This window comes from Lygodium microphyllum, chromosome 19, assembly GCF_053477565.2.
Source record: "Lygodium microphyllum isolate KBCC chromosome 19, Lygodium_microphyllum_v1.1.10, whole genome shotgun sequence".
NCBI classification, from domain to species: Eukaryota; Viridiplantae; Streptophyta; class Polypodiopsida; order Schizaeales; family Lygodiaceae; genus Lygodium; species Lygodium microphyllum.
In genome coordinates, this window is record NC_141153.1 from 49,314,998 (window position 1) to 49,335,404 (window position 20,407).

General features: G+C 42.6%; 1 protein-coding gene across 2 annotated transcripts in view; it reads left to right on the forward strand.

Annotated features, from left to right (window-relative positions):
- The first annotated feature begins 1,154 nt into the window (after positions 1 to 1,154).
- The window catches only part of LOC148019846 (uncharacterized), a 29,067-nt gene continuing 9,814 nt past the window's right edge, over positions 1,155 to 20,407 (forward strand). The window contains exon 1 of one of the 2 annotated variants that reach the window (XM_087700837.1): positions 1,155 to 1,994. In XM_087700837.1, the coding sequence (XP_087556963.1) occupies positions 1,361 to 1,994 (634 nt within the window). In that variant the 5' untranslated portion in view covers positions 1,155 to 1,360. The remainder of the gene's footprint in view (positions 1,995 to 20,407) is intronic. The other variant, XM_087700835.1, reaches the window with a different exon arrangement.

A 20,407-nucleotide genomic window follows, 5' to 3' on the forward strand; every position in this document is an offset into this window, starting at 1 on the left:
CTCCATTGTTGTCAAAACTTTGCATCCTTTTAAATCCCTTATTGCCATTCTAAAGTGCCCTACTAATCTAACCATGCATTGACGAGAATGCCTTCTTGCTTGTCTAGTCTATTTGCATTGATTTGGGGTGCAAAGCAATCATGATTTTGAGCTCCACTTGGCCCAATCAAGGCTTGCTACCATGCGAATCTTTTGCATCCATTCATAGATACTCCAAATCAATTGCTCTAAAGGCAACTTATTAAGTCGAGCAAAAGCATTTGATTTCTCTCTACTTTTGGGTATTGCTATTTTATTTCAAAAACTCCAAACTTGAGGTGGTCTAACAAAGGTGCTTGTTTGAATAATTGCTCCTTTTGCTTTGAGAAGACATCTTTTCCTTTTTAATTCCTAACCAATTCCAAACTTTACTGTTATAATTCTTTGCAGAATTAGGATCCTTCCCAACTACTGATTGTTCTTGATGACCTTCAGTCATGGCTCTATTCGAGTGGCTTTCTTGATTCATTTTCATTTAACAAATAGGCATTCCCTGAAGTAGTGGTCCCACATGCCACAGGTGTAATATGCACCAACAAATTTGCTCCAATGAGTTCCCCCACATAAGGCACATTAATATCTAGGTATTCATGCTTATTTTCTTTAGTATACGAAAGAAGAAGATCAACACAACTCTTGTATCAAACTTGAGCACATTTTAGCATACCTTGTCTTTATCCAAAAAACCCTCTTTGGCATTCCATCAGCCTTCTCTCGTATTCTTTCTAATAGATGAGGCAAGTATCTTGGGTACCAGTTGAGGATTTGGCCTTAGCCTAAGCTTGTTCTCCTCTTCTATATCAATGAGACTTCCCTTATGCCATGTTTCCCAAGAAATGGCATCAATACTCTCACCATTAGCTTTAACGCTCTCACCTTCCGTATCTTCATCATCTTGCAGAGACTTTAGAAGAATTATCTCAACAAGATCCTATGGAGGTAGTTCCATGCTGGATGGTGGGCTTACATTTTGATACTGCCAAATTAACTAGCTCTTGCCAAATTAACTAGCTCTTAATTAAATAAATTGCTATTTAATTTCTCGGTTAGTGTCCCGCTATCCCACTCCTCCTCCACCTCCATCTTTGTCACGAATTTCGGTCACTCATCTCCTAAATAGAAGACAAATTGTGATGGTGGTGTGATGAGGTAATTTTAGATGGTAAAAACACGGCTCCATGGCTTCCAAGTCTCGACGATACGCCAAGAACGATGGCGCAGACCAATGGCGTGACAGTCCTCTCTGTCAAAGCTGATGTAGACGCAGCAACACGTCGGCTGAAGACGTAGCTGGCCTCCTATCTAGTCGTTCTTCCCTTCCATGGATAACAGCAAGAACAACCATAGAGACTCGTCAGAGGTGCCTCCCGGTGGTGGCAAGGCAGAGCTGGAGGGGGGCCCCCCTTCCCCCTCCTCATCTCCCTACGTCCTCAACTGCAAGAGGAGGTACCCAACTAGAGTCCAGGACTCGTGCTATGATGCAGCAGTAAAGAGAAATGAGCAGCCATCTCCCATACTCCCGCATGCCATGGCCATGCAGCATGTGGAAGACAGCAGGTTTGGAAGTCAGCAGCATGCAGAAGGTAGAATTGGCATCCCCAAGGATAACTCACAGCACGTTCAGTATCCCAAGGTCGACAGCAGCACAAAAGTCCACTTTTCAGCCGGTATGGAGTGGCAAGGCAATCTCGCCCTGCAAGTGTCAGAACAGTGTACTGGACGGGATGTTTTGAAGCTCAAAATTGTCACTCACGATACTTGTAGTAGACTAGCTGCCAATGATGATTCACACTCAGTTTCAGATGGTGTTGGCATTGCGTATTCAAACCAATCTGATGTTGGCATTGCGTCTGTTGATTCAAATCAATCTCTTGCACAAGCTGGGGAATGCAGCTGTTCAGCTTCTTTGGGCTACGACGAGTTCTATGATGCACGAGACGGGCTCTCAGATGGTGGTAAGAATCCTCTGCATTTGCAGTAGTCTGTCTTGGCCTTACTCAATTTTACTCCTTTAGATTGTGAGCATGTTTTAGGAGAGCAAAGTAACAGATTCCTGCATTATTTCCAATGGAATGCTTTGTGAAATTGTGTGATGATACATGTGCCTAAAAGAGACTATAAAAAACAAAACATACCAGAGAGATTTGAGAGAGAGAGACACACGCGCACACATTTTCAAATAGAAAAAGCCATTTTCATTATCTGAACAAAGAGAGTAGACTTCATGGCAAAGTCTACTACAAAGAAGTGGTACCACATGAAATGTTCCACCCTTGGTTGAGGACTTAGTGATTCACTAATGTTTGACTGAAATGTAGGTATGTACACATACATGTGTATATATGTATCACATATCCATGCAAATCCGTTAATTTCAACAAATGACATGTATATTTGGGTGCATGTATGCATGTGTGCACATGTGCACATTGAAGTAGAGTAGAAACCAAGAACAGGCATCGAGCATTAGCATATAAGATTCTTGAATCGGAAGAATGTTTTTTCATTCTTGGCAACGTATCTAGTTGGGTGAGGTGGGCTTTTATAATTAATTTACATTTCCATGCTAGAGATGATAGCACAACATCATTAATATTGGCTTATAGGGTGTCAACCCAAGAAAACAACGCATACTCTTCGAGTTAGATAAGATGAATTAGTATGGTATCAGATGTTCAATTTGCAAAACCCTTAAATAGAGGCAAAGTGGTGGCCAACCTTCAACAACTTATCTCACACGGATGGGTGGCAAGTCTAATGGAGACCATAGGGTCATGTTGCCATAGGAGCCATCATAATCTATGCCCTTCTTAAGTTTAGAGGGGATGTTGGATTGTTCAATTGGACCATTGAGAGACTTCATTCCACAAGCCCACCTTCTCTATGTAGAGACGTACAAGAATGAGAGCTTGGTTCACATCTATGAGATGCCTCTCAACGAGTCTTTTGTGAGGCACACCCCACCCTTTCGTGTGGCCATCAAGTCAAATGGATCGTGGATAGTGGAGCTACAAATCATATGTCTCTACTTGAGGATATATTTATCTCTCGTGAATCGACAATGAACAATATCTAATGTGGAAATAACTCCTTGACAAAAGATCTAAGGTATTAGTAAACTCAAGTTTGATTTAACTAAGCGCAAATCTAGATATGTTGGACAATGTGTATTACGTGTCCTAGTTTGCGATGCATCTACTTTCCGTCAAGTAGCTTTGCCTATGTTAGAGTCATGTGGAAGCGTATGGATAAGACTAAAAGACAATGAACAGAGAGAAGGGGCAGAGAGAAGAGACAATAGAACCATTCACTTGGAACTTGGAGCTCTTGTAACTTGGATCTTTAGACTTTAAAGTTCAGTGCATATTTTGTGTCTTTGCAATGCACACTTATTGGACTTATGCAACATTGTTGATTACAATGGTGGATGCGACAATCCATTGGTGATTACAATGTTTTGAATCTTTATTATTGTTGAAACTTGATTATTATGTCTCTAATTTCACAAATTATGGTTGATATCTCATGTATGTATGTATGTATGTATGTGCACGCGCACACGCACACACACATATATGCCGTTCCCTCCGTTCCTGTTTCCATTCCCGTTTCCCGTTCTTGGTAACTATACCTCTTTCTCATCCCTCTTCTACTCATTTTTTTCAAGAGGCCACCTTTGGGTGTTGTCTGGTTGGCCTTTGTTCCCTTACAGCCACCGTAGATAGCTTTTCCAGCATCCCCAATGGCCCTCCATCATTAGAAAATCTAGAGGCCATGATCCATGAATTTTTAGATTACCTCTCTCTCAAAGGAAAATTTAGAGGAAAATCATCTTTTTTAGACTTTCAAGGGGATCCCATTCTTCTAGCTTCAGAGGGGGTCTCTACTCATCATGCAATCTTTTGCATACCTTGTTGAAAACCCTTTTCCTTCTTGGGTTGTTGATGTTAGGATGCCATCTCACCTGTTGATACCCAAGATCTATAGGTTCTACCTAACTCGGGGTCTTGGATGTTTTAGCCATGACTTGGTGGCTAGGCCTTCATATCCTTACCAGCAAGGTGTTGGAAAATGATAGCTAGCTATGGAGAAGAGAAAGGAGAGACAATGAGAGTGTGCTAAAGCAAAAGAATAGAGTGTACTTGCTGAACTAAAAGAATGAGAATGAAAGGTACAAGATAGGTCTAAGATAGACCTAACTCTAACTCAACTAAAGTTAAACTAACTCTAACTCTAAGAGTGGTGACACAACTTATAACTTTAGTTGTGTTCACACTAAGAACTGAAAAAGAGGTGAAGACTAAAACATTGGGCATTGCCCATAGAATTGGCAAATTCTAACACCTCCCTGGAGTGCCAATGTGGTAAAGTATATGAATGATCAATCACCAAAGGGTAGCTAGTTTAAGGACTTGCGAAAAGCCTCAAACTTCTTAGAGGTAGTGTCTTGGTGAAAATGTTTGCAACATTTTCCTGTGTAGGAGCATACATCAAGTTGATCTCTCTTGCATAGCATCTCTCTTCGACATAATGATAATGCACCTCAATATGTTTCATGTGAGCATGAAACACATGATTTCGTGTCACTGCAATAGCACTCTGACTGTCAAAAAGAATGGGTGTAGGACCCTCGAATGGTAAACGTAGATCAACCAACAATCTGCACAACCATACACATTCCATTGTTGCCATGAAGGCTGCCCTGTACTCGACCTCAGAGAATGAGGTAGTCACTATAGGCTGTTTCTTGCCTAGCCATGAAATGCATGAATGGCCCAGAAAGAAACAATGTCCACTAGTAGACTGCCTAGTGTTTGCATTACCAACCCAATCAGAATCACTATAAGTTCCCCCCTGGGGAAATAATAATGCATGTGACTGATTACCTTGCTAGTATCTAAAGATTCGCTTAACAGCTTGCCAATGGATAGTTCGTGGGTTATGCATATACCTGCTCATTTGAGATACTACATACTGAATGTCAAGGTGTGTGTTGCAAAGATAAATAAGACAGCCAACAACCTAGCTGTAAATTGCAACATCAGACATCTCTTCACCATCATGCATAGATAGATTTAAGCTTGGCTCCATAGGAGTGCACATAGGTTTGCAATCTTGCATATTAAACCTATGTAATAGGTTATCCACATCCTATGATTGTGACATGATAATACCATGCTGATTTTGGGTGAACTGAATCTCCAAATAATAGTGTAGACAGCCCATATTTGATACAGCAAATGCATGTTTTAATTCAGCCTTGAAATCTGCAATTTTTGCTTTTGAAGGTCCAATGAGCAATAGGTCATCTACATAAAGAATGATGATCATTAGGTCTCCCCCTTCATTCTTAATGTATAGAGTGGGAGTAGTTGGATTGTTTTTGAACCTTTGCTAGCCAAATATGCATTAATTTTAGAGTATTATGCACGAGGAGCTTGTTTGAGACCATAAAGAGCTTTGTTTAGGTTGCATACCATGTGCTCTTTCCCCTTCACCACAAACCCTCGAGGTTGTGACACATAAACATCCTCATACAAATCCCCATTCAAGAATATTGTCTTAATGTCCAACTAATGTATCTTCGAATCGTAATTTGCAACCATAGCAATTACACATCTCATTGTACTCATATGGGATGTAGGAGCAAAAGTCTCTTCATAACCTCTCTTGGAGAGTTTGTAACAACCATCTCAGGACTGTTTTTGCTACATTTACAATAGCCCTTTCATGTTGTACTACATCTTCCATTGCATGTGGCAAACCATCATCAATACCTTGCTTATGCATTTTACAGCCTTGTCATCAAGCTTTCCACGAAGCCCTTTTGGAACATGTGCATAGGCTATGCAATCAAACACCCGAAAGTAGTCAAGCTTGGGTTTCTTGCCATGCTAAGCTTCAAATGGGGTGATTGTCTTTAGTGCCTTAGTGGATGCACAATTCAATATATAATTTGCACACTAAAGGTCTTCTAACCAAAATTTATGAGGCAATCCCTTGCTTTTGAGCATACAACAAGTCATCTCCAGAAAAGTGTGATTCTTCCTTTTAGCAACACTATTCAGCTGAGGAGACATTCTAATAGTGCTTGATACGTAATGCCATGGTCAAGCAAATATGTCTCAAAAGCACGAGACATGTACTAACCCCCCCCCCCGTATTTGTGCAAAGTGTTTGCACTTTCAAGTCAATTTCAGCCCAACAAGATGTTTAAAATGCATAAACACATTAGATTTTACTTTCAGCCCATACACCCATGTATACTGAGAGTAGTCATCAATAAGTGTAACAAAGTAAAGATGATCTCCAAGTGCACACGTCCTCATGGGACCACAAACATTAGAGTGAATAAGCTGCAATTTTCAGATACACGCACTGCACCGTTCTTTTTGAAGGCATATCTATGTATCTTGCCCAAAATACATCCCTCGTATGCATGAGGAGGTGGAGTCTCCACTAGAGGCAATGCATCTACCATGTGACACCTCTGAAGGGTCATCAAACTCCCAAAACTCATATGTCCATAGTGAGTATGCCATAGCTTTGCATTCTGCATAGTGGGTGATAGAGTAGTGACTTCTAGAGCATCATGAGAGTGTGCACCATAGGTATTCAACAAAAATAAACCCTTATACAGGGTCCCAGATAGCTTAAGTGTATAATCCATCTCCCTGTCTCTGACAATGCATTTGTTATCCTCAAAGATGACTTGAAAGCCATGCTTGTTAAAAGTAGAGATAAACAACAAGTTCTTTGCAATGCCAAGCACAAACAAGACATCTAGAAGCATGAAGTCAAAATCATCTGCAGCAATATTAGTGGCTGTTCCAATGCCACAAACATCATAACTGCTATTGTTCGCACATGTTACTCACTTCCCAACAGGGACTGAATGCAAAGAGGAAAACAAATACTTCCTAGAAGTGATGTGCTTTGAAGCTTCACTGTCAAAATACTATGTTTGCTTCGTTTCAGTAGCATTAAATGCTGAATCAACCATTGAAAAATCATAACTGCAAGTCAGAAATGCATATTTCTCCTCCACAAAGCTGGTTGAAGCTTGGCTGATGTCTCTTGGATAACCAATACTGGAGTCCTTTTTTTTCTCTTTGGCTAATCTTTTACGACATTCATCAATATAGTGACTTGGCTTTTTGTAATAATGACATTTTTCCTTTTTTTTAAAGACTTTTCTATGTCTTGGACAGCCTTATTTGATGGCTGTCCAGCATCAACCTTTTATTGATTCTTTGCATTTTGCTTGACTTTTCCTTTGCCTTTGATGTTGGAAAGCATGGCCACATCTCCTGAACGCAATCTAGCATTCTTTCGAGCCTATTCCTCTTGCAACAAGAGGTTTTCCAACTCCACAAATATAAGCTGCTTCTTTCCCCCTCACCTCCTCCTCCCCCCAAAGACAACATTAAAGAGGTGTGGAAACCAAGATATGACTCTAGAAGAGAGTTCAATGTGATGTTTACCAATTCCGTATCCTAAATGATTTCATCCACATTGAGTAGCTGCTCACGTAAATCCTGTATGTGAATAAGGTGATTACTCATGGAAAAAATGAATCGGCAAAACAATGCATCTAGCAAGTCTTCTAGTGCTTTGCATACTAGGGGCAGATCACAACAAAAAGGCAAATCTGATAGCAAGGGATGCAGTAAATCACATAGCAAGGATGTTGAATGCCATCATTGTGGCAAGAAGGGTCACTTTGAACGTGACTGTTATAAATGGAAGAAAGAGAAAGGAAAGGGCAAGAAGACAGATGATAGCAAGGAAGAGAAAAAAGAAAGTCTGTCTGAGAAGAGCAGTGTCAAAATTGAAGAGGTGAATTTAGTCACTCATGACAGTGACAGTGGGAATGACGTACTCTTGGTCTCTTCACACTTTAGTGCACATGCTTTACTTGCAGATACAGATGATGACATGCATACTTGGATTCTTGATTCAGGTGCTTCCTTTTATGTCACCCCTCATCATGAGTGGTTCTCTGACTATACAGGGGATGGAGATGGTGTTGTCCATCTTGGGGATAACTATGCATGTGACATTGCAGGTATTGGCAGTGTGTAGTTGCAGTTTCAGCACGGTTCTATCTTCACACTTGAGCATATACGGATCATGCAACTCGGCTTAAGAAGAGCTTGATTAGTGCAGGGTAGCTAGATGATGATGGATTACATACTACCTTTGGAGATGGAAAATGGAAGATCTGTAAGGGATCTAGAGTGATTGCCAGAGGTTGTAAAAGTGATACCTTGTATCCTCTCCATGTATCTAGTGTGAGTGATCATGTTGTTGCCGTGACCGAGCAGCCAAGTGTTTCTTTGTGGCATGGCCGATCGGGACACATGAGTCAAATTGGAATGAAAGTGCTTTCTTGTTTGGGTTACTTGCCTAGTCTTCGTTATGCTGATTTTGAGCATTGTGATCATTGTGTTTATGGTAAACATGCACAAACATCTCATAAAAAGTCTCTTTCACTGAAATATTCTCCTCTAGAGTTAGTACATTCTGATGTATGTCAGATGCCAAGATTATCTTTAGGGGGAAAGAAATATTTTGTCACCTTTGTCAATGATGCTACATGGAAGGTTTGGGTTTATCCTATTCGTAGCAAGGATAAAGTGCTTGACAAGTTTAAAAAATTCTTGGCATTGGTTGAAAATCAGATTGATAAGACACTTAAGTACTTCGCTCTGACAATGGTGGGGAATATGTGTCCAAGGCCTTTCAGGCATTTTATGACAGTAAAGGGATAAAGAGGGAGCTCACTGCCCCTCATAATCCACCCCAAAATGGCGTTGCAAAGCATATGAATCAGACTATACAAGATAAGGTCCGTATAATGCTGTCTCATGCTGCATTACCCCATGGTTTTTGGGCATGCGCTATTATGATAGCTGTACACTTGATTAATCAGTCACCAAACAAGTCTTTTGGGGGGGGGGGGGGGGAGTTCCTCAAGAAGCGTGGTTAGGCAAGCTGCACATTCGTAAAGAAAAATGCAGTAGTCAAGATGACTACATTGAGAACCATTTTGGGCTTGGTTGCAGCTGAAGATATGGAGCTCATACAGATGGATGTAAAGACTGCATTCTTACATGGTGATTTGCATGAAGACATATATATGCAGCAGCCTGAAGGGTTTGTGGAAAAAGGGAAATAGAAGATGGTCTGTAAACTCAAAAGGAGTTTGTATGGGCTAAAACAAGCACCAAGAGAACGGTATCATAAGTTTGATACATTTATGCAGTCTCAAGGTTTTCATAGAAGTCAAGTGGATCATTGCTTGTACACCAAGAAGGCAGTAGATGGCAGCCTGATTATCTTGGTTTTGTATGTTGATGACATGTTGATTGCTGGCATAGTTGTTAGGTACGAAAGGTATGGTACGATATTAGTACGAAAAAAATTAAGATGATTTTTTAAATAACAAAAATCATAAATCATTAAATGATAGATTATAAAATATATGTTTAAAGTGGAAATAGCCATTTCATTACAGAATAAGATGAATACATGAGGGTAACCATTGATTTACAGGCTCCATTCCCCTTCTTTGATGCACGGTCCTCCGAGGCAGTCTATTGCTACACCCGTTCCCGCTTGTGCACCTTCTATTCCACAGGTTTCTTCCCATCCCCCACCTTCTCCTCCGGTGGTTCCCTCGTACCCCCCATCCCTTTCAGAGGGGGATGATCTCGGTGATGCAGCTATGGATTCCCTGGCCCCTAGTGTTTTAGAGGGGGATTCCCAGGATCGTGAGGAGCTCCTTCAGCAGCAGTCTACATCGACGGACTTCATTGACCTTGGCATTCCTCTTGCCACCCTAGGATCCGTTTCTCCCTTGGCCTTCTGCCACATCCAGGATCTGAGAGGGGGTGTTAGCAGTCATGTTTGTCATGCCTTGTCATCTCCTGCCTGTGAGCCTCAGTCTGAGTCAGACGAGGACTTTAGGAGCTCTGACTTGTCTATCACTTGTTTTGACGGAGGAGGTAGCTCATTCTAGAGCACTCAGTTTATTGCATTTCAGTGCATTTTCTCCTCCAGTCGGGATTTTATGTGCATTTCCCGGGGCAGTTTCTGCATTCTTCAGCTTGCCTCACTTGCCGGACATTGTCCACCCTTTCCGGGATTTTTCTGAGCATTCCTGGCATTTTTACCAGCATTAAATGCTGGTCGGATCAGCATTAAATGCTGGTCGGACATATTTATGGCCTCAAATTTCAGGTCGGCCAGTTTTTGGGTTTTTTGGCTATTTATAGCCATTTCCCACTTGGCAGTCAGTTGTATTATCATCTTCCCTCCTCCTTTGGGAGGTGCACACTCTGACTCCGTCATCTTCCTCCGTCTTTGGTGCTGCCATCATCATCAGCCTGATCTGGTGCCCTCACTGACGCTTCGGGCTGCGTGCAGGGGCTGATCAGTCCACAGTTTTGTATTCAGCATTCATTACAGTCAGTGCAGATTTTCTTCCTTCATTCCCTGCTTTCTCTCTCTCCTCCTCTGTGTTCGTGTTCTTCTTCCGTTGCGCACTCTCACAGTACGGAGGCAATTATGATTGCTGGCAGGGATACTCATGCCTTGGACTCACTGAAGCAAAGTCTTCATGGCAGCTTTGATATGAAGAATCTTGGTGATGCAAATCACATTCTTGGCATGCGAATGCTCAGGGATAGGTAAAAAGGATTACTCTATCTATCTCAGCAAGAGTAGATCTCCAAGGTTTTATAGTGTTTCAATATGGAAGGGGGGAAAACAATTAGGGTTCCATTGCCTCCATATGTGAAACTCGGTGCAGAGGACAACCCTACATTTTATGATAAAAAGGCTGAAATGGCTAAGATACCATATGCTTCAATTGTTGGAAGTTTGATGTATGCTATGGTTGCTACACGTCCTGACATTGCCTTTGCAGTGGGAGTGGTTAGTGTTGAGAAACCCTTCACCTGCAGTTTGCGTTTTTATGTTTCTGCGTTTTGCGTTTAGGGTTTGCAGTCCCAAAAAGGGGGCGCCATCCTAGAGTGATTGTGCCTATTTATAGGCCACTCTCTCATTCATTCCTTACGGCTGATTCATTCAGTCTGTCACCTCTTCTCTCCAGCCTCTCCACTACCCTCACACCCCTTTAGGAGGACATTATAGCTCGTGGTTCGTGGCTGTCTTCATCTTCCTTGTGCTACGGCACCCTTGTTCCCTTGTATCCATTCACTCCATGATTCAAGTCTTCATCATTCCATTCATCACAATTTCTTCTCTCTTCCCTTCTCTTCTCCATGTTTGCTGAGTTCACTCTGTGTTCCTCCCCACAAACCCTACTGTCTCGCTGGTACATCATCTTTTGACATGGTATCAAAGCCGGATCTGCTCAAACAATGGTAAAGATCCTCCACTCCAGTGACGACAAAGACCGGTTGCAGGTTCAGCATCCACTTCTCTTCTTCTTCCGTTGTATCAAAATCTCGTTTTTGCAGGTTTCAGGTGATTTCAGCTTATTGCTCATACTCCTTTTGCGGAGGACATCGCAATCTCAGCTGTCCCTTGCTGTCATCCACAGTTTGGCCCCTCTTTCCAGCCTTCCACTTGCAGTTTGCAGCTGTTTACAGCAGAGCGACTGTTGTGATCGCTCTCCATTCAGAAAACAATCTCGTTTTTGCGGATTTCAAGTATTTCAGCTTGCTGCCTACACCCCGAACGCGGAGGACATTGCGGTCCAAGCTGGCCATTGTTGTCTACAACAGTCTGGCACCTGTTTCCAGCCTACCACACACTGTTGGGAGCTGATTTCAGCATACTGACTGCTATTGCTGGTTTCACTTGCGTTTTTAGTCTTTCTCTCTCCTCATCAGAGAAGAGAAAGACCGGTGGTGGGTTCGGCATCAACATCTGATTTCTCTACTATTTCCACTGCGCATTGGGAGATATCCTTTTTCTCCCTCCCACCCTACCTTATCCAGTTTACCACATCGGTACCAAGGCGTCTCCCTCGACAGATTGCCCTTCTACTGGGTGTTCCTATTGCGGCACGAACGGTTATCTCACCGAAGACTCTCAACATCAACCTTTGCTCCCCACCCCTCCAAAGTATATGCGTCTTCCACCACGCACTCCTTGTGCCACCTCTCCTTTCTGGGCCACAGAGATGGTTCTGCATCGGCTATTAGAGTAATATACTCAAGGCAATAAGCCGTACCCAACGCGCACTAAGTCCTTTCGAGCACACGGAGGCTCTAAGACCTTACGAGGCGATAAGCCCTCCTGGAAACCACTCCCCTGCGCGGAGGTTTCCGCCACCCACTTCCAGGTACAGTGGCTTCCACAGCCTACATCTCCTCCACTGTCCACTCTCTTGAGAGCCCGCGACTGTTCCCCACTCTTAGCTCATCCCGAGTCGCCTCCTTCTCCACCCTCTTCCACTCAAGTTCGAGAGGCCACTTCTAGGTGCTTTCCGGCTTCTTCTTTCGAGCCCCAGATATCTTCTTCGGCATGACCAGCGGCACTATCTTTGTCATCAGATGCTTTGCAGTCCGTGAGCCATGAGTGATTGGATTCCCTTTCTCTCTCAGAGTGGGATTCAGAGGGGGATATTCTTACTTCGCCCTCAGAGGGGGACTTCCAATTCTTCTTCGGCTTCACAAGGGGCTCCTAGTTCTACTCCTTCCGATCAGAGAGGGACCCTATGTGCCATGAAGTTCTTCACATACCACCACCTTTCACTTTTGAGGAGTGGCTCTCCTTTGAGCAGTCATTTCCTCTACTCATACCCAGGATCTAGAGGATCTACCTAGATTGGGGCCCTTGGGTCTTCAATAGCGACTTGGTGGCTAGGCTTTCATATTCCTTCCAACAGGGAGTCATGGAGCTAGTGGCTTCTTTCCCGAGATTGAGTTTCGGGTTCTACAGCTCATCTAGTCTCCTAACTATCTTCAAAGGTCTCCTTTCAGGTGGTATTCTTAGATCACAGGGTGGATCTTCTTTGTCCCTTGGTCAACGTGGAGCCATCTTCCGAGATCAAATCCGAGCATTTCCTTATGGTTCTCAGCACCACACAAAGTCTGACATTCCTTCTATGCATTGCATGTTTTCATCATCTTTGTACTAGGACGCTTGGGCAAGTGAACAATTTCCCCACGAGGGACACTGTCCAAGTGGCACTTGCTGCATGAGCATTCTTCAGCATGTAGCATTGCATCTCCACCTCACTCTTCTCTTGTTTTCCTTTTTGGGCCTGAGAGGGGGTGTTAAGAAACCCTTCACCTACAGTTGCGTTTTTGCATTTCTGCATTTTGCGTTTAGGATTTGCAGCCCCAAAAAGGGGCACCATCCTAGACTGACTGTGCCTATTTATAGGCCACTCTCTCATTCATTTCTTACGGTTGATTCATTCAGTCCATCACCTCTTCTCTCTAGCCTCTCCACTACCCTCACACCCCTTCAGGAGGACATTGCGTTTCATGTCATGGTTGTCTTCATCATCTTCCTTGTGCTATGGCACCCTTGTTTCCTTGTATCACATTCACTCCATGATTCAGGTCTTCATCATTCCATTCATCATAGTTTCTTCTCTCTTCCCTTCTCTTCTCCATGTTTGTCAAGTTCACTCTATGTTCCTCTCCACAAACCCTATTGTCTCGCTAGTACGTCATCTTTTGACAGTTAGCAGATACATGGCAAACCCTGGTAAAAAGCATTGGGAAGCAGTGAAAGGTATTATGAGATACCTCAAAGGCACAAAGGATTTGTGCATCTGCTTTGGAAAGCAGAAGGCATCTGTCGTTGGCTTTATGGATGTAGACTATGCTGGTCATGCAGATTGCAGAAAGTCCACTTTTGGGTATGTGTTTATCTTCATAGGAGGAGCAGTCTCTTAGATCTCCAGGCTACAAAAGTGTGTTGCATTGTCTACTACAGAGGCAGAGTATGTGGCTGTCACTGAGGCATGCAAGGAGGCTTTATGGCTTTCACGTCTGGTGGGAGAGCTTGGCATTACAGAGTTACCTGTTCTCCATTGTGATAGCACGGAATCCTGTCTTTCATGCAAAGACGAAGCACATACAGGTGAAGTATCTCTTCATTGGAGATGCACTTGACAGCAAGAGCATTGAGCTTGTCAAAGTGCATACAGATGATAATCCTGCAAACCTTGTTATGAAGGGTCTTCCAACAGAGCGGTTTGCTCATTGCCGACGGATGATGGGAGTTGGATAGATATATGTATTTCAGCTTTGTACATACCTAGACTTAGCTGATTCTTTTCTTCTCTTAAGACACATTGCCTCTAGGTGGGAGGTTGTTGGGACTAAAGGGCCATCGTGCCTTTTACATGTGCATGGGTGTGAACACACCCTTAGCACATTTGTGCTTTCATATATATCTATCTAAAAACCTAAAGAGGTACACTCTCGTTATTGTACCCACAAGTCGTACTCACTCTCTCTCTCTCTCTCTCTCTCTCTCTCTCTACTATGCACTCTCTCTTTGTCTCTTTGCTGATAGCAAGCACTGCGTGTCTCAATCCTTGCGCCACCTCTGAGCTCAACAGAAATAACAACAATGCACTGTTGTACCACACTTGCCTTGTAATGCATGCCCTCAAAAGTACAAATTACAGCAACTTAATGTTGACTCTTACCAAAATTTACTGAATTTTTCCAAATTTTTATGCTCAATCTGATTGTAACATTAATTAAATGATGTTGTACTGCTTGTTTGCTGCCTTGGAATGTGTGTTGGGCAGAAGCCCCAAATTTCTTTCTAAAATTTCAAAGAAATTGAAGAAATTTGTACCTTATAGCTTGAATTTTTGTAGTAATGTCATGTCGGGGTGTGTGCCAACAGCGAACATCAACTGGAATCTGCCTTCTGATGTGTGTTGGAGCCTCTAGGACAAAACCCCCAAATTTCTTGCACAAATGGCGATGAAATTGTGCAATGTTAGTGTTTTCAATGAAGATTCGCATGTGGGACTGCAAATCGGGCAAAAGCTCCAAAAAAATTTTACAAGAATGTCAAAGAAATTGTGAAATTTCTTTGAATTGGTTGTCAATTTAAACTCCAGGAGCCAAGCCCCAAATTTTGGGCAGCACGAGCTGAGATTCAGAAAGAGATGGCCAAAATGGATGGGAAATTGCAGAAATTTCAAAAAAATCCCAAATTTGAGAATTAGGGTTTTTGCACTTTTTAGGGTTTGCAGAAAATTGCAGGTAGGGATGAGAATATGGCGGGCAGAAGTGAGAGAATAAGGGCAGAGCTGAAAACAGTAGCAGCTCCTCCAAAACAATAGCTCCTCGGGTTGCGTGTGGGTAGTGTACGGGACTGCACGTAGGGCTGCATGTAGGCTGAAAGTAGTAGCAGCTTGTCCTTCTCTTCCTCGGGTAGAGAGCTGGTTGACAGTAATAGGACCTTAGGCAAGGTGGCACTAGTTAACGGGTGGTTGAACTGAATCTGCACGCATAACTTGCTCTGTTACCAAATGGTGGAAAATGACAGCCAACTATGAAGGAGAGAAAAGAGAGACAATGAGAGTGTGCTGAAGCAAAAGAGTAGAGTGTACTTGCTGAATGGAAAGAATGAGAATGAAAGGCTTAAGATAGGTCTAAGATAAACCTAGCTTTAACTCAACTAGAGTTAATTGACTCTAACTCTAACTCTAAGAGTGGTGACACAACTTATAACTTTAGTTGTGTTCACACTAAGAACTGAAAAAGAACTAAACACTAAAACATTAGACAATGCCCATAGTATTGGCAAATTCTAACACAAGGAGACACGAAGCTAGTGGCTTCTCTCCAAAGGTCGAGTTTTGGGCACTCTTAGCTTATCCTCTCTACTATGCTTCACTACGGATCTTCTTTCAAGCGGAACACTTGGATTACAGGGTGGATTCACTCTCACTCACACACACACACACACTCTCTCTCTCTGTGACAGAGAACTTAAGACAAAGGAGTACTATTTTGCACATGTACAGTGTACTATGACATACGAGGAAGGTATCACTACCTTTTCTGTGAGGGATTTGGACCTCTTCGTCGTGTCATGGAGTATGAGGACCAAAGATGTCTAGGGCTTTTCCTCCTAGAGCTCCAAAGGTGCCACACAACATTGCTACGAGACAGGAGACTAGCTTGCCTAGAGGGACCTAGGCAGAGAGAGTGACAGATATCTTTCATAGATCAGACCCCACGGGCACTACAAGCTCAGCAAACACAAATCTATCTCACCAAACTACTACTCCAAGCCACAGAGTCACACTAGACAAGGCCATTGCACTTTCTCGAGCACGGTGATTTCAACCACGCGGCTGACAAGTGAGGGGCCCATACTATAGTCAGATCAAAGTCATCATTACGAGACACACGACACTCACCCCTCGATACATTAGCAGGGCGGCCCTAGATCACATCATGGTTAGGATCATGTGTTGATCTTGACATTTAGAGAGGAGCTACTATAACTATACATTTTATACTTTCAAATTTTTAGACATAGAGATCTTTAGATGTTAGCCTTATACTAGGATGCATTTTTTCTTTCACTTCCGTGATGAGTTGACATTGAATAGAGATGTACTTTAGTTTTGTCTCATAGGGCACATTGGCCTTTTGTAGATGTTTCTTTCTTTCTTTGGCGCTTTTTTGGGCCTAAAGGGGATATTGAGAAGCCCTAGTCCTTAAGTTCATTACATTACCTTAATTCCTATTTTGATTTCCATTTACAACCCTAAAAAAGCTTATTTATATAATTTATTAGTATCCGGGCACCACTCGAGAGTCGAGGTGCCACCCTAGACAATTTAGTGACTCATGTGCCTATAAAAAGTTTTCTTTTCTCAGTGTTTGCGGTACACAGTATGTTTTTCCCTGCAAACCATATTGTCTCTCTAATACGGCATGAGTACATACCATCCTGCCACTTTTCTTAACATGATATCAGAGCAGAGGTGCTCAGACAGCTAAAGATTCTCTTCATTAGTGAAGACAAAGGTTGTGGGATTGGCAACACTCTCAAATTTTCTCCTATTTCTAGTGCACCATTGGGAGGACATTGTTATCTTCTCCCTCCCACCCTCCCTCTATAAGTTTGACATACCAGTGCTATGGCTTCTCCACAAATAGAAGGATAAACCTCTGGGTGCTTCTCCTATGACAAGATCTAGCATACTGTTGAAGATTGCCATCATCAATCTTTGCTATGGAGTCTCTACCCCACTAGAACACATGTGGATTCCCTCTCCCCCCTGGCGGCACTCCTTGTGCCATCTCATCATTCTAGGCCACAAATATCATTATGCATTTGCTATGAGATTTTTATGCTTAAGGTAATAAGACACACATAATGTGCACTAAGCCCTTGCCAGCAAAAGAAGGCTGTAAGATCCCACAAGGCAATAAATCCTTCTGGAGACCATTGCAATGCATTAGGAGGTTTCCCCTACCCATTTTCAAGTCCAATGGTGTGGTTCTGCAATCAGCTCCATTGAGAGACAATGGCTGTTGGGTACCATCTCCTCCACAATTTACTCCTTTGAGAGACGGTTGCTATTCGACTCCTTCCACTTCTTTGGCTCTATAGTCTACTTCATCGAGAGATAGAGGTTGTTTCCCATAGGAGATTTCCATTTTCCCTCCTCCCTTGTATAGATCCACGAGCATCGACTTTGATGCGAGTATCAAGGAGTTTATGTGTGATATCGCTCCCTCCCATCCCTCTTCTGCTTTGTCTGGAGAGGCCACCTCTTGATTGTTGGGATAAAGGTTCTTTATTTATCTCCGTGTATTGTACACGTGTATTATTTAGTTGTACATGTGAATGCACCCTTACGTGCCCTAAGTATAAATACATTTTGTTCTTTGTGTACCAACACATTGTTGGTACACCCAAATCATATCGCGCTCTCTCTCTCTCTCTCTCTCTCTCTCTCTCTCTCTTTGTCGCTCTTACCTGCTCACTCCTCCAGCTAGAGCACACTCTCAACAACTCGTATCAGAGCATAGGTTGTGCATGCTTCTTGAGATTAGACTAGTTGTTGATGGTAGGCGACCAACAAACAGGTCGTGCAGGCAACTTACGCTAGGTCGACGGGCAGACAGAAGGCCTATACAGCACGCAATAGGTCCAGCAAGTGACCAGGGGAGGCGACCAGCGTGATGGGGCAGGGAGGCGCCGTGATGTTGAAGACCAACGGGCAGTTGAGCAAGCGCACGTGGCAGACTAGGGAACAACGACTTGGCGATGGGGACGAGGCGCATGCGGGACGGCAACCGATAGAACATGTGGGCAATGGGCCCTCAGATGTGATAGCGGGTCAACGACCCCATTTAAAAACAAAAAAAATTAATCAGAAATTCTTTTAGCCTTCCTTTGATAAGGGTTCGTGCATGGAAGCATAGTTTTCAAATATGTGCAAATATGGTTTTGAAGATTTGGGGCTTTTCGTGTCAGAAATTGCAAACATTGTGCATGTTGACCTCAATTAAATTGGGGATTTTGCCAAATTTGTCGGAATTTCACTCATTCGAGAAAATTTCCTGGACCCGGAAAAATTGGGGCTTTTCATGTATTGTTGAAATTTTGCTTAGCTAGGTCAAATTGACTGACATTTATGCACAGCTAGACCTGGAAATTTGGGATTTTGTGCAGATTTTGGTAAATTTCTGTAGTATTTGCCCGTGTGGTGGCTGGTTTATGTAAAAACAACAGAGATTTGTTTTCGGTTGGGCGAGAACAATAGTGTATTTGCTGGTTCAGCTTGTGCTTTTGCAGTTTAGTGCATTTACTCTTGTGTTTGTGATAAAAATGGCTGCAATTTCTTCCTGTTTTGACATTAAGAGTTTGATGGAAATCAAACGGTTTGATGGTCAAGGCTTTGACCTTTGGAAAGGCCATATGCAAGGCATATTGTTCTTAAAGGATTGTGAGGATGCTTTGCAGGAAGATAAACGTGCATAAATGTCTGATGCAAATTGGGCCAGAGTCAACAAAAAGGCTATGGCTTATATAAAGATGGGTGTCACTGATGACATTTTGACAGACATTTAAGGGCTTAGATACTGGTTATGCAATATGGGAGAAGTTGAAAACTATCTATGAGATCACTACACCTGCTAATCAGGTGCATTACCAATTCTGATGTGATTGATGTGCTTTTGTCAGTTGATGATGGTGTCACTCAGACTTGGATTGTAGACTCTAGTGCCTCTTTCCATGTAACTCCTTGCTTGGAGTGTTTTGCTATGTTCAATGAAGGCAGTTATGGAAAAGTGTATCTTGGAAATAACCATGCTTGTAACATTGATGGGATAGGCACTGTACACTTGTCTTTGGATAATGGGCAAGAGCTTGTATTGAAAAGATGTGAGATATGTGCCTAGCATCAAGAAGAGTTTACTATCTGTTGGTAAGCTTGACTTGCATGGTTACACTACATTGTTTGGTGGTGGTTTGTGGAAATTAAAAAAGAGTTTCATGCTGATTGCAAAAGGAACTAAGAAGGGCACTTTGTATTGTTTGCACTGTACAGCTTTGAATGGCAAGTTTCTTGCAGTTGTTGAAATTGTCTGTCATTTGGAGTTGTGGCATAAGAGATTAGGCCATATGAGCAAGAATGGACTTGATGTCCTTACCTCTTTGAAGAGGGTTGATGGAAAAGGCTCTAAACTTTATTTTTGTAATGACTGAGAGTTTGGAAAGCAAATGAATTTTTCCTTTTACTCTGGTGTCTCTCGTAAGTCCAATGTCTTGGACTTAGTGCATTCTGATGTATGTAGTATGCCCGTGCAATCATTGGGCGGTGCAGTATATTTTCTCTCTTTTATTGATGATTGTTCGAGGAAGATTTGGATTTATCTGTTGAAAAAGAAAAGTGAAGTGTTTGCTGTTTTTAAAATTTTTAATGCATCTATGACGACTCAGACATGCAAAAAGCTGAAATGCTTGAGAACTGATAATGGGGGTGAGTTCATATCTACTGAGTTTAAGTCCTTTTGTGACTTGCCTGGAATCAAGAGGGAGCTTATAGCTCCTTACAACCCTTCTTCAAATGGGGTGGCTGAAAGATATTATAGGACTTTGTGTGAAAGAGTGCAGTGCATGCTGTCCATTGCTAATCTCCCTCATGAATTTCGGGGGGAGGCACTTAAAACCGCGGTTCACATTTGCAATCGCTCTCCAAACAGGTCCTTAAGTAATGGCATTCCTGAGGAGGTTTGGTCTAACAAAACAGCCTCATATGACCATTTACGAATATTTGGTTGTGATGCTTTTGTGCATGTTAGAGATGAGCTAAGGAGCAAACTTGACCCGAAATCCACCAAAGGCATTTTCATGGGCTATGGTGATGAGGGTGAATTTG